The sequence below is a fragment of the Trichechus manatus genome, unplaced genomic scaffold (assembly GCF_000243295.1).
Source record: "Trichechus manatus latirostris isolate Lorelei unplaced genomic scaffold, TriManLat1.0 scaffold00187, whole genome shotgun sequence".
In the NCBI taxonomy this organism is placed as follows: Eukaryota; Metazoa; Chordata; class Mammalia; order Sirenia; family Trichechidae; genus Trichechus; species Trichechus manatus.
In genome coordinates, this window is record NW_004444123.1 from 583,296 (window position 1) to 603,966 (window position 20,671).

At 42.0% G+C, this 20,671-nt stretch overlaps 1 protein-coding gene across 1 annotated transcript in view; it reads left to right on the forward strand.

Annotated features, from left to right (window-relative positions):
* The window catches only part of USH2A (usherin), a 551,884-nt gene that overhangs the window by 519,737 nt on the left and 11,476 nt on the right, over positions 1 to 20,671 (forward strand). The window contains exons 46-48 of the mRNA XM_012558807.1: positions 9,648 to 9,857; positions 12,692 to 12,930; positions 13,857 to 14,065. Of these exons, the coding sequence (XP_012414261.1) occupies positions 9,648 to 9,857; positions 12,692 to 12,930; positions 13,857 to 14,065 (658 nt within the window). The remainder of the gene's footprint in view (positions 1 to 9,647; positions 9,858 to 12,691; positions 12,931 to 13,856; positions 14,066 to 20,671) is intronic.

The window sequence follows — 20,671 nt, forward strand, 5'->3', positions numbered from 1 at the left end:
GTGAATACCCCTCTCCCTCCCTCCCCACCCTCATAACCATCAAAGAATGTTTTCTTCTGTGTTTAAACGTTTTCTTGAGTTCTTATAATAGTGGTCTTATACAATATTTGTCCTTTTGTGATTGACTAAATTCACTCAGCATAATGCCTTCCAGATTCCTCCATATCAAAACATATTTTTTGAGTGACTCCAAAGGGCAAGGCAGTGTGCCAGGTGCCCGTGACAGGAGACGCCCATCTCTTGCAAGGGAAATGGCCACGTCTCAAGTTTCCTTTAGTAGCTCCTCGTCTCCACATTTCAAAAGTGCCAGTAGAAAAGACAACTATGTCCTGCTATCCCCTTCTTCCTGTGGGTCCCAGAATTCAATTAAAATCATGTTCCATCTTACCTGGTCAAAGTGTTTTAGATGAAAGGAGCCCAGAGACTCTACCTGTAGAAGTATAACTAAAATGCAGACAGGAGAGCTGAAGAAGGACCATTTGATGATGGAAAGAATCAGTTAGGTAGACAGAGAAGTAAAGAGCTACCTCAAGCTTCCAGCCAGTGAGTCTTTTATGAGTGGAGCCTGCAGGACTGCTCATGAAATAAAATAATCTTGTAATCCTGTAATTTCAGGTTTATTGCCTTCTCTTTTCAGCCACGAGTCTTTCTAACCACAATTCTGGCCGAGCCTATGTTGGCCTATTGCTATTCTAACATATGCAAAACCCACGACAAGCTACCCTTTAAAAAGGCATTAGCGTGGGTGCCATGGGAACACAGACTCCAAGGTTGTAGATGAATTGATGTGATTTCCTTGATCGTGTCTTTTTATTTATGAGGCATAGTTTACGAGCACTGGAGAACAAACTACAGCGAGTGAAGACTAACTGCCGCCAAAGCTGTCAATCAGGGGCCACGAAAGAAGGGTGATTTTGATCGAATCTATTGAATGAGCTGTTGGCCTTATCCAACACAAGTATCGGAAAGACCTTTTTAATATCTAGCTGTCTCCCTCATGGGACTGCGATCACAGTCTCATTACATGCCCCTAGGAAACAAAAAATTTAATTGTTTCCCTGTTAACATGCAACCTGTTTACTCGACTTATTAATCACGGGCATGGCTGTTCATATTGGGTTTGGGTTTATTTCTGATGCGAATTGTCATCAAAACGTATTTACATCCTCCAGTGTTTATAAACAATGGTGCTGCCTGCTTTAGTGCCGTACAATATGAATATGTCCTCGGAACGGCTGAAATGCTTTTTTTAATGTTTGTTTTTAATCCACAAGGAAGCGTATCATAGAATATCGCCGAAGTTGCAGAGAGCTCAAAAATTCCACCATCTCTTAATCCGTTGCAGGTAACATTATCATACAACTCTTTTAATAAGCAGCCTGGAAAAAGAGCGAAATCTCACATTGCTCCAAGGACAAGGACAGTCACTAGGTCAAGGACAAGAAGGCAACAGATGAGAGGCTTTCTGGGAAAGATCACTGGCTGCATTTGGTAGTTCCTGTTCCCATTCTTAGGTGCAAAATGGTAACAGACACAAAACCAAGTAAGCGTCAGCTGTGTGCCGTCAGCGTCCAGTTCCAACAGGACTTGTGGCATTTTCTCAGCCCAAAGGATCATAAAACATTTTTTTGTTGTAGTTTAAGTGAAAGTTTACAATTCAGATTAGTCTCTCATACAAAAATGTACACACACATTGTTATGTGACCCTAGTTTCTCTCCCTGTACTGTGACAGCACACTCCTCCTTTCTGCCCCTGATTCCCCGCGTCCATTCAACCAGCCCCTGACCCTCTCTGTCTTCTCATCTCACCTCCAGACAGAAGCTGCCCATTTAGTCTCACGTATCTACTTGAGCTAAGAAGCATGCTCTTCACGAGTATCATTTCATAAAACATTTTTACACTTAAGGAAAGATTCTTTTTCCAATGATATGATAAAGAAAAAACCACATCAGAAATCTTCCCCTGAAATTTGTATTAAGAATTGCTCTTTGCACTCAGACTACTTTTGCAAAATGTCAGTCCTAAGGACTGTTACTTCAGAAAGCTATGAACCACTGAATGAGATAAGCCGTTAAAGTGAAAACTACTTTGCAGTTAAGTGTGGAAATTGTGCTAAAGAATAACTATATTACTATAAGCACCCAAATGACCACCGCTCAGGAGAATTTGTGATACATCTCCTGTTCTCCCACCTCCACAAAGTGGTGGTCCCTTCTCTTTCTCTTTTGCAAAAATTATTACAAATGCTTCTATCCACAGATTCTTGCCTTCTTCCTAGAATAAAATCAAAAGGGCAAATGCTGAGTTGAGAGTAATTGGAATCATTGAGAATAATGTTCATCTGGGCTGCAAGAGGAAAAATAGACCCAGCAAGTTCCAGAGATATCAGGGTTTTGAGGATTTGCAGCTAAAGTGGAAAGCAGGCGCTAAATGAGTTCTGTAAAGGTGGTTCTATAAAGCTAATTTAAGGGGAGGCCTTGGGTGGTGCAAATGGTTAATGCACTAGGCTGCTAAACAAAAGGATGGAGGTTCAAGTCTATGCAGAGGTTCCTTGGAAGAAAGTCCTGATGATCTACTTCCGAAAAATCATCCACTGAAAACCCTATGGAGCACAGCTCTACTCTGACACACGTGGGGTCCTCGTGAGTCAGAGTTGACTCCACAGTAACTGATATTTAAAGTTATGAAACTTTGATGTTGTTTGCAACTGTGGTCACTATAATAAGCTTTATGGTGAGCACTGCAATGGTAACATGTTTAAAAAGTTATCTGCATTGTGCTTATTTCAAAGGTAATCCAAATCACCACCCGAAATAGACATAACAGGAACAGAAATTGAACATGTAAAGTGCCTGGATTTGTCTTCTTTTTTTTGGTAATTTTTGTTGTTGTCGTGCTTTAGATGAAGGTTTACAGAGCAAATTAGTTTCTCATTAAACAATTAATACACATTGTTTTGTGACATTTGTTGCCAACCCCGCGACATGTCAACACTCTCCCCTTCTCAACCTCAGGCTTCCCGTTTCCATTCGTCCAGCTTTCCTGTCCCCTCCTGCCTTCTCGTCCTTGCCCTGGGCTGGTGTGCCCGTTTAGTCTCGTAGGCATGGTTGAGCTCCGAGTGTTATTATTTGTGTTATAGTATACAGCCTAAATCTCTATACCAGAGAAAGCTCTCTGTGTTTCTCTAACAATATTGGGCACGAGAATCACCAGGAAATGGGTTGAAAAAGCAGATTCCCAGGTCTTCTGGCCAGAAACTCTGATACAGACGCCCACAATGATTTTTAGGACAGTGGCCAAGAAACACATTTTGGCAAAGACGGCTCTGGGGAAAGAAGGGTTCTCAGCAGACGTGTCCAACAGAGCAAGACAAAAGATTGGACCCTTTGTTTCCACAGCATTACGACTGTGGCAGCTTGGTGGCAGATGTTGACACTTTATGCAATTAAACTTTTTTAAGGCAAAACAATAGCAATTGGTCCTTTGAGGGCAAAGAAGTTAGTAAAATAACTTTCATCTGACAAGTATAAAGATGGTAATAGTCAATGACAGACTTTGTGGCTAAAAGAGTTTAGTTGTTTTGTAGTTATTCAAGTGGGTAATCTAGGGTTTTCAGGGACATCTTACATGTTGTCATGGTTACAGCAGAAACATTTGAGGAAAAAGAAGTCTCACTCAGCCAGTCCTTTGAGGAAAAAAACACTCTAGTTCAGCCAGTCCTAACTTATTCCCACTTTTAACAGCCCTTGCATTGGGGGAGGAGGGGGTAAGTGCTTGCCTGTGTGGGGGGGTGTGTGCGCGTGCACATGTGTGAGGGTGTGGGGTGTGGGGTGGGGGGAGGGTGCATGCTCAATCAACCAACCCAAAGAAGTGTTGCAGTGGAAACTTTAATCATCTTTATTTTTTTATTATAAAAACTAAATATATTAAGCGTGGATGCTGCAGGTATAAGGATATTCTGAACACAGACAGTCTGCAGGTTATGAACGAGATCCATTCCTAAGTGTGTCTTTAAGAATTTGTAGGTAAGTAGGAACAAGTGCATACAATTCTTATTTAGATTTACTTTAGTGCAAGAAGGAGCCCTGGTGGCACAGTGGTTAAAGTACTCAGTTGCGAACCAAAGTGTCAGTGGTCCGAACCCACCAGTTGCTCCACAGGAGAAAGATGTGGCAGTCTGCTTCCATAAAGGTTTACAGGCTTGGAAACCCTACGGGCAGTTTTACTCTGTCCTATAGAGTTGCTATGAGTCGGAACTGACTCAGTGGCAGTGGGTTGGGTTTATTTTTTGGCGGGGAGGGGTTAGAGCAAGAAAAGACTTAAAGCCTTTTCAATGATTTAAAAGCTGCATACGCAGCAAGTGAAGGCGACTGGGATGGAGAATTTGTTGCGAGTAGGGCTTGGCACAAGTCGTCCATAAATCGGACATTCATAACCCAGGGACTTACTGTACGTCAAAGATGAAGGGTGTCCTTACTCTTGTTTTCTCTTGCCCATGGAGTTCATCAGCCTTACTCCCGCCTCCCTCAGACCCCCTGCACAGCCCACGCAGGTTGTTGAGGAAACCAAGGATCAAGTACGAGAACCTGACGGTACAAACCAGATGGACTGGCTTCTCAATTAGGCAGAGCAGGTAACTTAGGTGGGTAGGTAGGTAGAGCAGTAGAAGGTAGATCAATAGATGAAAGAGAGAGAGAATAAGCAGGCAATTCGATGTGTGCTCACAAGAAATTTCATTTCTTGGTTTTTATATTGGTTCATTAAACCTGAAAGATCAGGACATCTTGCTCAAAATTTCCCACCCAAGATCTCAGCTGCTTCTTCCTCCCCTCCTACAAGGATAGACTCAAAGCTAGGGGTCATGGTTTCTCTGTAGAAATCACAAACATCATCTGTTCATATTTTTACTCTGAATCCTGAACTACACTTCAGTTCCTTTATCTCTTGCTTAGCTGGGAATAGACAAAAATCCATAGGGATTTTTGTATGGAAGACTTTTTACTGAGAGAGAATCACTGACAGATCTTTTTTACTTTTCTTCTGGCAGTTTTGGTGTACCAGAGACACTGCCTTGCGGTACAAGTTTTGTGAAGTCCATAATGCTTCATTATCTCAGGCAGCTGCGTCTTCGCTGTAACTGCTTTCATTTTCTGAGTAGCTCATGTAAATAGGAAGATCCTGCTTTGCATAAGCATGTTGATTTATATGAATGCTATTTTGATCTCAAATTGATTGAGGACTAAAAAGAAAAGCTAAGAAAAATAGTAACACATTATGAAGGTCTCCTATCAAAGACAAAGGATTTTCCAAGGAGTGATGGACACTTTTGTAATTGCTCAGTTTTTTTTTAAGAGAGTTTATATAAAAAAAATACAGCAAAACACTATCCTACTGGGGCTCCAGAGTTGAAAATACCATGGATCAAATCACATTTTGGAAATGGGACTCCATCTAGAAAAAGCTAACATAATGGAGGAAGGTATGATGCTTAGCTCTATTTGCAAACGCCAGCATCAAAAAGCGTTAATAGTATTTATGATTCTACATCCAAGTAAAAACGTAAAGATAAGTTAATGTTTGTAACCCAGAGCCAGAACTATGCTAGGCACTTACTATAAATTATCTCTTACTTTATCTCATTTTCTTTTTAACACCCGTGCCTGCACTACTGCTATGTCCTATTCGTGTTCAGCAATTAATTGACGACTTGCTGAACTTTTATTACACCTAAACTGTATTTGAACACTTAATTGTGCTCATGCAGAATCTGTACATAGACCAAGAGGTGATTGTTTGAACAGAACAAGGGGATACTGTGTTGTTTAAAACAGGAAGTGTGTGTCAGGGTTGTATCCTTTCACCATACCTATTCAATCTGTATGCTGAGCAAATAATCCAAGAAGCTGGACTGTATGAAGAAGAACACAGCATCAGGATTGGAGGAAGACTCATTAACAACCTATGATATGCAGATGACACAACATCGCTTGCTGAAAATGAAGAGGACTCAAAGCACTTCCTGATGAAGATCAAAGACTAGAGCTTCAGTCTGTATTACACCTCAAAATAAAACAAAAATCTTCACAACTGGATCAATAAACAACATCACAATAAATGGAGAAAATACTGAAGTTTAGTGAGTACCATCTGGGGTCTTAAAAGTTTGCAGGCAGTCATCTAAGATATAACTATTGGTCTGTACTCATCTGGAACAAAAGAGGATGAAGGAAACCAAGGACTCAAAGAAGAAAGTAGTCCACAGGATCAATAGCTCACATGAACCACAGCCTCATCTACCTAAGACCTGAAGAACTAGGTGGTGCCCAGCTACCACTACCAACCGTTCTGACAAGGAACACAGTAGAAGGTCCCGGACAGAAAGGGAGAAAAATGTAGAACAAAACTGAAATTTCTAAAAAGGCCAGACTTACTGGACCAATAGAGACTGGAGGAACCCCTGAGTCTATCACCCTAGGACATCCTTTGAACTTGGAACTAAAACCACTCCCGGTGGTCACCTTTCATCCGAACAATAGATTGGCTCATAAAATAAACAATATCACCCATGAGGACTGTACTCCCTTAAATAATCAACTATATGAGACAAAACAATCAAAATTTACTCTAAAACAAAGATGAGAAGATAAAGAGGGGCAAGGAAGCTAGATTAATGGAAACAGAACGAACAGAATGGAAATAATGAGAATGTTGACATGTTGTGGAAAATGGCACCAATATCATGGAACAATTTGTATAAAAATTGTTAAATGGGAATGGAATTTGCTGTGTAAACTTTTACCTAAAAGACAATAAGATAGTTTTATATATATATATATAATATATATGCCCTTAAGCCACCTACTGAATCCCTGCTCTTGGCAAAATAATTTGATGTTGATATTTGCACCTTATTTTGTATCCCTCTCCCAATAATATTTCTTTTCAAACCTTGTCAAAAAAAAAAAAACAAAAAACCATTGTCATCAAAGTTGGTTCCAACTCACAGCAACCCTATAGTACAGAGTAGAACTGCCCCATAGGGTTTCCAAGGGGTGGCTGGTAGATTTGAACTGCCAATCTTTTGGTTAGCAGCGAAGCTCTTTACCACTGTGCCACCAGGGTTCCAAACCTTGTCCCCTGCCCCTGCACCCCATAAAGCTATTTGCAGTAAAGGAGGATGGTTTGGGGCAGACTGAGGAGCCAGGGCCCTCCTCATCAGCCCTGAAACCTCACCTCCTCCTCCACAACTGCCCGCACCTACCCTTCGAAGAGACGGGCCTTGGTTGTTTCAGAGGGGACTACAAGACGAGCTGCAGTGTAGTCAGACCTGAGCTCTAGTCCCAGGAAGTCTAGCCCCCCCACTGCTAAGACAGTTTTCTGCTCCTTGCTTCTGTCTATCCTTAAAATGGAGTCCCTGAGTGGCACAGAAGCACAGACATTTACGTGCTTGGAGACGAACTGAAAAACTGGTGGTTGGAACTCACCCAGAGGCACCATGGGAAGAGGGGCTTGGCGATCTGCTTCAGAAAGGTCACAACCATAAAAACCTTACGGAGCACAGTTCTGCTCTGCACACACAGGGTCACTATGAGTCGGAATCGACCTGATGGCAACCTGTACTGGTATCCTTCAAATAAGCCTCCGTCGCCTGAGACAATCTGAGCACATCTATCCATTCTAGCAACCTAAGAAACAAACCAAACCCGTTGCCGTCGAGTTGATTCCGACTCACAGCGACCCCACAGGACAGAGTAGAACGGCCCATAGAGTTTCCAAGGGGCGGCTGGTGGATTCCAACTGTTGACATTTTGGTGAGCAGCCGAGCTCTTAACCACTGCGCAACCTAAGACACCCTACCTAATCCAGAAATACAGGTATCTGTCTATGGACAAGTTATTTTATTTTCATGATGCTGAGTATCTCATTGATGTATATAGATGACATACCGAGTCAAAAGCACAGTTTACTGGAAAGACCGCTGGAAAGCTGAATTCTAGTTTCCGCTGCTGTCACTTCTGTCCCCTTCGACAAGATAGTGCAATTTTTGGAGCCTCGATTTCCTCAACCGTAAAACCAAAAACCAAACTCGTTGCTGTCGAGTCCATTCGGACTCATAGCGACCCTGTAGAACTATAATCCATTCTCCACCTACGTCACAAGGTTGTGTTAGGGGGACTAAGTAAGCTAACATATGTTAACGAGTTTTGTAAACTGTAGAGCTTATACAAATGTGAGCGATTATTATGCAAATGATTGAGAAATAGATCTAAGCTGCTAAAAAAAGCCAGTTCTGCTATGTAACTACATTAGTTTTCTCCCTTAAAAAACGGGGCTTCTGGCAATTCTATCACCAAGGGGCTGAGATTTGCATTTGGCAGCAATCCGAGGGTAATTCAACATCAGAAATTTGACTTTCACAAAAGAATCCACCAAAAATGTATGGAAACAGTGATAGAGGATGGCCTAATACTCTCTCTACTGTTCCTTCTGGAGAAGGTAATACCAATGCAAAACCAAAATAAGCCCAAGACTAAACTCCCCCTGCAAAGTATTCTCTGACAGATTTTTTTTTCTCTAAATATCTCCTATTTTGGAATGTTCTGTGTGACGTTTTCACACTCTGCATACCTGGAACGTGTGTACGAAAGGATCAAACAAGATTTTCAGTCTTGTCTTTAAAAGCGCAACGCACATTTTAAAAGAAAGATATTGTAGAAGACACTAAATGAGAAAAAATTCCTCAAGTTAGAGTTACACCACTTGAAAGCTTACTAAGGAATACTCCCTCTCCTGAACACGCAGAGCCAACCCCCAGTGCCACTGAGTCAATTCTGACTCATAGTGACCCTACAGGACAGAGTGGAACTGCCCCATGGGGTTTCCAAGGCTGTAATCTTTATGGAAGCAGTTTGCCACATCTTCCTCCCATGACGTGGCTGGTGGGTTTGAACTGCTGACCTTTCTGTTAGCAGCCGAGTGTTTAACCGCTGCGCCACCAGGACTCCCTAAACATGCAAACAGTCTCCTTGTATTGCCATTTAGATCTATCATTCTGATTGATCACTGTGTAGTTGGCTATTATTGGGCCTAATTTAACCCTATACACTCACACATCCATCTACCCTGTCTATTGCACCTGACATTCTACAAATTACTTACTCATGCAAATGGCAACCTGAGGCAACCTTTTAGGATATTCGTGTTTAATTATACAAATGGTGCTTGATAAATAAGATTATACATCCTTCCATATGTTTATTTCCTCCTTGATGAAAGGAAAATTTAATTTTCATGCAGATTTGGTCGGGACAGTGTTTAATAATTGCTGAGTTTTATGTAGTCTGCAGATCCGTCCAGTTTGGAGAAGCTGACAAGATCATTCCACTTCCCACCCAGAGAGGAGCAGTTTTTAATTAGGCTCTATCAGCCTGCTGAATTCTGAAGTCAGGGCTCCTAAACAACCTCCTTTGTGTTCATGTGGTCAGAGACAAAAAAGAGGAAGAGGCTTCTCTTCTTTGTGCTTACAAAGCTGCAAGATCAGAGTGTATCTCGTTCTGTTGTGCTTAGCTGCCTTTTATTGCCAACCTTGTCTTTCTTCCTGAGGGTGTCTTGTTTTGACCTGGGTCTTGTTGATTTCTCTTTGGAGGTCTGGGCAGTGAATTCAGCAGGAAAAGCACCCAGTAGCTGGACATGGTGTCGAACCGGGCCTGCCCCTCCTGAAGGTCTCCAAGTTCCCAAGTTCCATGAAGTCTCCTCTACCCAAGCAGTGGTCACCATCAGCGCCCCTGTGAAACCCAACGGGGTCATCAGTCTCTACAGGCTATTCTCCAACACCACCAGCGGGGCCGAGACGGTGGTGAGCTGTAGACTTCTCTGAACTAAACATCCAGGATTGTTTTGTTTTCTTAGATCATTACAGCAGTACCCTTGCTTTTTCTTCTCCTTGATCTATCTTATCCTTCTGTTTTTCAAATGCCCTCTGGTGGACTAAGTAACACAAACAGGGCCGGAGTAAGGTATGTGAGGGCCCTGAACACTGGTAATCCGCGGTGCCCCCTCCTCTGCTCACTCATGCATTTGAACGAGATATGTGAGTTTTATGTATGTATGTGTGTGTGTCTTAGCTATTCATGATGTAATTTTTTAATAATAATATCTTCATATTTCTATAATTTTTAAATAATTTTTATAATTTTTTAATAATAATATTAGCGATTGAACAAACAAGTGGTGTGTGCCACTTTAGCAGAATGAGATGAACTGGATCGTAACATTTTTAGTGTGCTCAGAGTACTAAGATTTTTACTATATACTACATTTTCTACAAAAAGAATGTTCCACATATTCTACAACAAAGAAAATGAGTCAGTGAACTTAGTTGTTTCAACAATTCAATGTAAAATTTGGTTGATCTCCCACAGTAAAAAACTGACTTTCACCAGTTTTGCTTTAAACAGCTCATACTTCTATTTTGATGCTTGTTTTGTAATAGATAAATGCTATAATTATAAATAACAAATGAAAAGATGTCATAAAAGAAAATTTAATGATCAAAAAACAAGTATTACAACAAATCACTGTAGTTTTAGATCGATCTTTCATCTCTAACATGTTATAATTAAAAACATTTCTTTCTGTTCTTTACTCTTTCTATTCTTTGCACTCAAATTCTTCAGTGATTTCATCACAATTAAGCTGCCAAACAATCTTCACTTCCACACATAATAAGGATAATGTGTTGAGTCTTTCTTGAATCATTATTGTGCACTGGCTTTTCCTTGTGTTCTGTCTGCTTGGCGTCTATAGGCCTTTGCTTTGGACCACTGGTGCCCGTGTTTTGTGGGTGCCCTAAGCATGTGCTTTCCTTGCACATTGGGTAGTCCGTCCCTAAACACAAGGATGTCTCTGGGAAGAAAAAGTGAGCTGTTAGGAAAATGTACAGAAAATGCGTAAACACTCCCGGAAAGAAATGCTGAAGTAGTACAGTATTAAAAACTCCACAAATGTAAGAAATCTAAGACATTAGAGGTCATCAAATTAATTTAATTGGAAAATGTATGTCGAGCACTTTAGCATAGTCATTGCATGTCATAAGGAGTCAATAGGTTGTCACTGGTGGTGGTGTAAATGTTAAAATGAAACAGGAAGAACAGAGCAACTATAAGGAGTCAATAGGTTGTCACTGGTGGTGGTGTAAATGTTAAAATGAAACAGGAAGAACAGAGCAACTATCCTCCGAATCCCCATTTTGGCATGCAAACATCTCCGTTGACACATTGAAAACTCAGTCTTTCCTTTGGTGAATTCCAGAAAGTTTTAATCCCTTGGAAGGGTTCATTCAGTAAAGCTCCAGCTGCATTGTTGGTTTGTTGACATGTTTGGGGAACAACAGGGACAGGTGACAAATTTTTCAGGGAAATCAGCTCTCACACTGTGTGTTAGCCAAGCCACGTGCTGCAAAGGGTACTAAGGATCAACTAGAGCAGTTCCCTTCTGTTGTACCTGGGGTTGCTATGAGCAGGAACCAATTCAGCCACACCTAACAACAACAGACCAGTTCCTGCATTATTCAAATAGACAAAGACCCAGTGGGATGAAGGTAACACAGCTATGTTACTCTCATGTTTCTCATGAAGAAGTGGAGAGTATAATGCTTTGTTCCCACAAACCTCATAGAGAGATTGTGCAGACCCACGTATTACATTATCAATTATTTAGACCAATTCAGGGAACAGTTCGGCCAAGTGTGGAGAAACCCTCTGAGACCAGAGTGCCAAGTACCGAATCACAATGTTAAGAGATAACTCACACACAGAAGTCTTGTATTGAATGTTAAAGGGATATTAGCATACATTCTACAGGGCTTTGTATTCAATAAATATAGATGATGTAAATATAATCAACTCTTGATTATCTATGCTTACAAAATGATAATATTAATAAACTAAAATAATTTATATTTGGAGTGCACATATACTTTTTTTTTTTTAGCAACAGATAGCTCTTGTATGGTACATCAATGTGAAAGTTCATTTCCAATTTCTGGATGCTTTTGTTCTAGAGAGTACTTACTAAAACCACAACAAGGTCAAAAGTTTGCCCCCAATAAAGCACAAAGTTTATAATCCAAAAAAGATGGCTGAGAGAAGACTATAATATTTAGTATAAACCCAGACCTTCAGAGAAACAGATGAACTGTCAAGCTCTTAACCATCTGTACCCAACTCTACCATGAACCTGAGGGTGTTTTTGACCCAGATATTACATACAAGTAACCAATGGCAGAATGTGGACCTTGGTGAATGTTGACTAGGAATAGAACTCAAATACAGACTTTTCTTAAGAAGGCAACATTTTGAGGGTCATAGAATTTGATCACTATTGGATATTCCATGCCATTTTCTGGTATCTTTCTATGGTAATAGACAAGGGATTATATTGTGCCTTGTGACTTCGCTTCTGTTATCTCAAACATCTATTTAACTGTTACATTATTACTTTTTTTGTGTTTGAATTGTGTCTTTCCACCTGGATTGGTAACTCCTTGAGGTGAATACCATGCTAAGTGCGATGTTTCATCTCTCAGAGCACCCTGCAGAGCACTCTATTCATAGCAGGTGGGCTGCTTGTTAAGCAGTTACCCATTTTCTCTAATTCTTTCCTCATCTGGTCTTCTTCCTCCTGCTACAGCTGTCTGAAAGCACGGCCACCCAGCAGACCCTGCACGGCTTACAGCCCTTCACCACCTACTCCATCGGCGTGGAGGTCTGCACCTGCTTCAACTGTTGCAGCAAAGGACCAACAGCTGACCTGAGGACTCAGCCTGCTTCACCCTCAGGACTTCCCTCTCCTCAAATCCAGACACTGGCCTCGAGGACGGCTTCCTTCCAGTGGAGTCCCCCCCTGTCCCCTAATGGTGTCATTCAAAGGTAGTGGGCCAGCAGAGGATGAAGAAACCAAAGCAACACGGGCAGACAGACAGTTACACAGCAATACACAGGGAGGGTTTGCCCACTGACCCACTGCCACAGCAAAGCAGACAAGCTGCTCTGAGTGCTAGTGTCGCCTGCTAAGCGTTTAAATCCTAAAATCAACCAGTGACAGAAAGGTGGACCACAAAATCACCTTTAAGTAGGAAATGCAATGCATTTGTACTCATTGAAAGAATATTCTCCTCCTTACGAGTCTCTGGAATCCTTCATGCTTTAGGCCTTAGCTGGAAAATAAGAAACTGCTGTTGTTAGGTCAGGTTTCCCTGAGTACTGCAAGTGGTTAAGTGGTAGGCTACCAAAGGAAAGGTTGGTGGTTCGAGCCTACCCAGAGGTGAGTCGGAAGACAAGGCCTTGGTGCTCCGCTCCCGACAGTTCCCAGCCGTGGAAACCATGCAGTTCTACTTTATACATGAGTTGCCATGAGTCACTGACTCAGCAACTGGCTTTTTTTTTTTTGGTTGTTAAGCCAGAATTTCTTTGATCTAGTTTAAAATGTTTTAATGAGCTACTATTTGAAAGATCAAAGAAGTTATGTCTTTATTCTAAACGGAAGAGAACGATTGTATCACCGTCCTCTTAAAAGACAGAGGTCTCTCGCTACCGACAAGGATTACAGTTGCTGGGTGGACAGCCACTGGTCTATACACGGTGGCTTGTCTTAGCATTTCTCCAGTAACATCTACTGCTCATTCCCAACAGCGTTAAATAAAGTGTTTCCGAGAGCAGTTTCCCACAAATGGAGATCTTAAGGAGCTTGTAGTTCAGTGAAAACAAAATGTCTCCGTACAAAATATAACCACTTTTAAAACAGAAAGTTAAACTGATTCCATTGTTTTCTCTTTACATGTCCATTCTCATTCTAGCTATGAGCTCCACCTCTCCGTGGTTTGCCCTCTGCACGCATCCCTGCCCTGCACTCCCAGCCAAGCGGAGACCAAGTACATGGGGCCAGGGCGGCAAGCCAGCCTTGGGGGCCTCCAGCCTTACACCACCTACAGGCTGAGAGTGGCCGCGCACAATGAGGTGGGCAGCACGGCTTCCGAATGGATCAGCTTCACCACCCACAGAGAATGTGAGTAGAGGGGGCTGCCTCCATGAGCCAGGGAAGTCTGAGGGCCGTCAGGAGAGGCTGGTCCCAAGGCATAGGGGCAACACTGTTTTCAAAAGATTGAGCATTCTGTTACTGTGACGGCAACTTGGACATCAGTGAAGACTACAACTGAAGAAAAATGCTATCAGATTTATCAACATGGAGGCCAAGGGTGGATTAAATAAGATCTTTCATGAGCGCTGGGGTTACAAGCAGGTTAGAAGACTAACAGTGAGTGGTCCCTGGTGATAGAAACGATTAACGTGGTTGGCTGCTAACCAAGATTAGAGGTTAGAATCCACCCAGGGATGCGTGGAAAGAAAGTCCTGGCAATCTACTTCCCAAAAATCAGCCACTGAAAACCCTATGGAGCACAGTCCTACTCTGACACACATGGGGTCACCATGAGTTGGAATTGACTCAACAGCAACTGGTAAACAGTGAACAGGGGTAGATTAACCAGTAAGCTAGGTTTGCACGGGCTTACATTAAGCAAGGTACGCATGGGCTCACTTGTGCTTACTTACTAACTTTTGATAACATAGCAGACATGCACACCACGCCCTTGTTGTTGTAAAAAAAAGCAAGTGGAATTGTGCACTACAGATTAGTAAGTAAGCACAAGTAAACCTGTGCGTACCTTGCTTCTTGGATAATCCACCCCTGACAGTGAATGAGAAGAAAGAAATGGATAAACATTTGTAGACCATTCTTCAAAGAAATTTAGCCATTTCTTTTCTTTTCCAATTACGTGGCATAATCTCCCGCACTTCCAGAAAGCACTGAGATGTGGCACTGTCAGGAATAGCAAAAGGTCAGTTGAGTGCAGAAAAGGGCAATTATCTAATTAATTTGGTACCTCCTTATATTTTTATAAAATAACTTCTTTTCAGATTGTAAAAGGTATATATGTTTATTCTTATAATGGTAAATACAAGAAGTATTAAAAATAAGTGCTTATAATCAGAACTGGCTACATGTTTGAGGGACCCAGTGTAAAATGAAAATATGGGGTTCCTTGTTCAAAAATCATTAAGAATTTCGAGACGGCGATAGCAGAGCATCAAATTAAGGACGAGCCTCTTCAAAGTGCAGGGTGCTATGCAGCTGCATAGGTCACAGGAACGTGAAGCCTGTCCTGTTTATAATCCCACCACCCAGATCCAACCACTACTAATATTTCGGCATAATGTCTTCCTTTAATCCTTTCAATGCGTGGTATTTGTTACATAGCTGAGATAATACTGTAGTGAAAATGTCATACTCTGCTTCTTAGGCTTGGCATTGTATCGTTAGCATTTCTCCGTGGCATTAAAAACTCTTCAGCCACCAAGTGTAATGGCTGTATAACATTCCATCATATGGTTTTTTAGAGAATTCAGTTGTTTCTAAAATTTCCGTTTTATAAATAATGGTGATGAGAAAAATCTATCCGAACAAATCTTTGTCTGAATATCTGATTGTCTTCTTAAATTTCAGCAAATGGAATTTACTGCTTCAAGTATTTGACTATTTTAAGTCTTTGGATGCTTATTGAAAATTTGCTTTCCAGAAAGGTTATATCAAATTACAGTCTTACCTTCAGTGTTCAGCCTTGAGTAGTATAGTATATCTATTTTAAAAGTAAAAATTACACATTCATTAAAGTCAAATCCTCATGCAAGTATCTTAAAGTCTCTAGGCAACAACATGGCAGGATAATAGTAAGAAGTCACCCTTATAGACGAGTCCTAGTGGAGCAACAGTTAAGCACTTAGCTGCTAACTGAAAGGGTGGCAGTTCAAACCCACCCATCGGCTCTGAGGGAGAAAGACCTGGCAATCTGCACCCATAAAAATTACAGCCAAAGCCCCCAGACACCCTTTTAACTCAGTACTGAAGTTACTCCTGAGGTTCACCCTTCAGCCAAAGATTAGACAGGCACTAAAACAAAACAAAACTAAATTTGCACACCAGCCCAGGGACAAGGACTAGAAGGCAGATGGAGACTGGAAAGCTGGTAATGGGGAACCCAAGGTCGAGAAGCAAGAGTGTTGACATGTCGGGGGGGTTGTTAACCAATGTCATAAAACAATATGTGCATTAATTGTTTAATGAGAAAAGAATTTGCTCTGTAAACCTTCATCTAAAGCACAAGAAAAAAAAATTACTGCCAAAAAACCCTACGGGCCAGTTCTACTCTGCCACGCAGGGTCACTAAGAATCAAAATCGATCTGACAGCACCTAACAACAACACCTTTGTAGAGGACTTGGTCCCAGCACTGTGTAAGCATTTTACAAACAATCCTCACAGCAAAAAAAGTGGGAACTATTATCCCATTTATAGACGGGTAAACGGAGGCAGGACTACGGACTGTGCACTATGATTCCAGGATACCACCCACTGACATGAACTCATGCTCCTGGATTTATACAGCGAGGTGGCCCTGGGTTATGACCGGAGCTTGGGTCGCTTGGCCAAGGTTCCACATCTAGTGAGTGAAAGTGTTGCTCTAAGCTGATGGTCACCAAGGCCAGCTGCACCCTGAGCACTGCTGTGTCTCGCTGGTCAAGTGCTTCCATTTCTCCATAATAAAGACTTGAAACCTGCTCTCCCCTCCTCAGACTTCTCATCTTTTCTCCTGCTCACCCACAAGCATCCTCACCCACCTGCCCCCTCCTTCTCTGCAGTACTCTTTGCATGGTGATCCACCAAGGAAGGAGGAGTCATGAGTCAACAATTTGCTCCTTTTCCCACCATGGCAAATCCACCTGCAGCATTTGCGCTGTTACTATCAGCAACAGGAAGCGGTGGTCCTCGCACCTGAGATAAACCTGCCTCCTATACTACGGGTGACCTCCCCTCAGTTTTCTCAGGAATCCTTCATTGCTGATCATCCCTTGTTGTGGTTAGCTGCTAAAGAGTTGGCCCTGACAGATGGCAATCCCATGCACAGCGGGATCCCACATTGTGATCTATAGGGTGTTCATTGACTGATTTTCAGAAGTAGATCTCCAGGCCTTTCTTCCTAGTCTTCTTAGTCTGGAAGCTCTGCTGAAACCTGTTCAGCATCATAGCAACATGCAAGCCTCCACTGACAGGTGGTGGCTGTGCGTGAGGTGCTTTGGCTGGGAATTGAACCTGGGTCTCCTACATGGAAGGCGAGAATTCTACCATTGAACCACCACTGCCCTCAAGCATCTTTTATCTCTTCTTAATCTTCAATGTATCCTTTCAAGTAGATTTTTCCCATTTGGATTCAAATTTACTTATATCTCTCTAATGATAGAACAAAGTCCACTTCCTCTTCCAATTATTCCCCCCTCCTCCCTCTCACAGCAAAACTTCTCTGAAGAACAGTCTATGAGTGCTTTGCCCATTTGCTCTCTACCCACTTCCTCTTTAACTTCCTCCAAGCTAGTTCCCCAAGCTCTGGTGGTGCAGTGATTAAATATTCATCTGCTAACCAGAAGGTTGGCTGTTGGAATCCACCAGCGGCTCCTTGGAAACCCTCTGGGGCAGTTCTACTCTGTCCTATCAGGTCGCTCTGTGTCGGAATCGACTCGACAGCAACGGGTTTGGTTTGTTTGTTTTCAAAATTAGTTTTCACTCTATCGCTGCATGAAATTCTCTTCCTAAGTTCGTGCTTGACCCCCATATTGATAAATCCAACGGCCATTTTTCTCTAGTAGTTATCTTATCAGTAATATTCAATACAGCTGGACCCTCGATCCATTTTTTAAAAAAAAGTCACTTCCCTTAGTTTTCCTTACAAGCCTCTTCTGGTTACCCTTCCACCTTTCCGGGTCTTCATTTTCGTCAGCCTTGTTGGTGGGTTTTCTACTGGCCGGTTCCTCAAGTCTCTGTCCTAAGCTTTCTCTCCCCTCCTTGTCCCTCCTCTTCCCTCCCTTCCTGTTCCCTCTTCCAACCTTTCCTCTTCCCTCTTCTGGTGAATTCATGGGATCCAAGGCTTCAATTACAAAGGCTGATTCCTAAATGGTCACCTCCTCCCCACGTCCTCTGCTGTTCTTTGAGCTTTGTAAGCAGCTTAAATGTGACATCTTTCCCCTTAAACCTGCGCCTCCTTTAGTCCTTACTTTCTCACCTTTATCTCCAGCTCTCGGCACAAGGACTTAGACACCCAACAATGTTGTTTAATGAGTGCGTGAGGACATCTAAACCTTCTCACATTTATTGTAGTCGCCACTCAATCAGCATTTCGGGGGGACCCATGCTATAATCAAATCAAAGTGTAACGGTTCTTAACGATGCCTACGTCTAATTTTGTAACTTCCTTTGCCTTTTTGCCTATTACTCCCAGGTTCCCACTTCACAAACACAAAAGGAACTGTGAGACACACATTTATTCCTTAGCTGGAAGTAGAGTAAAACTGATTTAGACTTGCTCATAATAAAAAATGCCACTATATACAAGGAGTGGGCAAAGCATAATCATCATCCTTCTTAGGAAGAAAAGCAATTACTCTTCACGGCTGTTGTTGGTGTTGTTAGGTACCGTCCAGTCGGTTCCGACTCACAGCGACCCCATGTACAACAGAACGAAACACTGCCCGGTCCTGCGCCATCCTCCCAATCATGCTTATGCTTGAGCCCATTGTTGCAGCCACTGTGTCAGTCCATCTCCTTGAGCGCCTTCCTCTTTTTTGCTGAGGAAATGCACCCATAAAAGGAGCTCTGTGGCTCAGTGGTTAAAGTGTTTGGCTGCTAACCGAATGGTCGGAGGTTTGAACCCACCAGCTACTATGGGGAGAAAGATATGGCAGTCTGTTTCTGTAAAGATTTACAGCCTTAGAAACCCTATGGGGCACTTCTACTCTGTCCTGTGGGGTCGCTATGAGTCGGAGTCAACTCAATGGCACGCAACAGCAACATACGCCTGTAAGCCTGTCTCATGATTTTAGTAATCACTCCAGTCTTTCGCGCTTATTGGCCAGGAGGCCTGGCCAGAACCTGGCCAGAACAGACACCTGAAGTTTTCAGTGTTATAGCCAAATCTCTCTTTAGTCATGAAGCGTAGCTCCTAACAGATACTGTATCATTTTCCTGTGCTGAAAGAAGAAAGGAAACAGATTTAAGATCTCCTTCCTTTCTGTTCCCCTTTCACATTGGAGAAGTGGCTGAAAGCTAGGCTATCACAGACGGAGAAAGCCTTCTCTTAGTTCACTTACTGGATCCACAGACCCGGAAAAGTACAGTCAATGACTGACTGTACTTAGGGGTTTTTTATACCATTTACCCTACTATTAACTCATTGTACACAAGAGAAGAGAGAAACGTGGATCAGAGAATGCAAACCAGAAAATAATTTTAGAGTTGTATTTTCAGCTTTATCTGAACCCAATGTCATAGACACTGGGAAATGAGCCCGGAGAAGCATTAGTAAGTCGGTCAGGCCCTCTGCTTAAGTTACACCTTCAGCAGGAGAGGAGAGGTGATGCGTAAATGTTTCACAGCCATCCTCTGGAGGGAAAGGATCCTGATTTGAAGTGTTTGCCCATTGCCGTGGTGTAAATACTCCCACCATGGTCGATTTCAAGCTAACAACGTGCCATCACTGAATGCAGAGCTGGGCAGGGATGCGCAGTAACACACCATTATGTACTATTTCCCCCAAACTGACACACCGCATACAAATCACCTCACGAGCATAGGTAACAGCAAACTATAGTGAAATAATCAAGAATAATAAAGTAATAAATGGTAAGTGCTTATTGCCTTTCTTTTTAATATAATTTATCTATGTTTATGTAATTTAATTTTTAATAATGGCTGGGTTTAAGAACTGACTCACAAAATTACCGAAGATTTAACAATTTGTGCGAGTCAGCGCGGACGCACCACTGACAAGCAGCCGTAAAGTGAATTAGTAAATTGTGCTCCTTTAAGTAAAAATGTGCTCGTTACACCAAAACACAGGAGCCTTGCAGCCAGGCAGGGCCGGGGTCAAATCCTGGGTCTCCCACCAGCTGTCAGCTTCAGGAAGATGTTTGATCTCGTGGGACTTTAGTTTCCTCACCTGAAGATTAAATGAGATAAAGTATGTCACGTGCTAGGGGCATAGTAGCATATCTTATAATTTTCTCAGTCTCATTTGGGGAGGTTACACAAACTTGTTATTCCTGGTTATATTTATTTGTTTGCTGGCTCTTACTTCTCAGGAAGTTCTCCAGTCCGGCAAGACAAATAAGGCTCCTGCTTTTCTATTTTCACACTATCTATAAGCCTCCTCTTTATTTACACTGTTACAAAATAGGGGAGAAATGGAAATCTATTGAATTAGGGAGACAGAGGGAAGCCACAGAGAAATAGAATAGTGTGGTCCATTGTGATACTAGCCAAGAGTCAAGTTGGAAAAACAAAGATTTAAAGAAGGCTTGCTAGCTCTTGTTTTCCTATTTGGGGAAAAATTTTCTTATAGCTTTATGAAAATGTTTTATTTTGAAAAGTAAGAGTCATATTTGTCTTTAGAGTTGAATTTTAAGACCACAAAAGCATAACTATTCTTTGTTATATTTCCATAAGCAACAGATAAATATATTTTTACAGAAAAAAAGATAACCCGTTTGTTTTCACAGCTCACTCACTC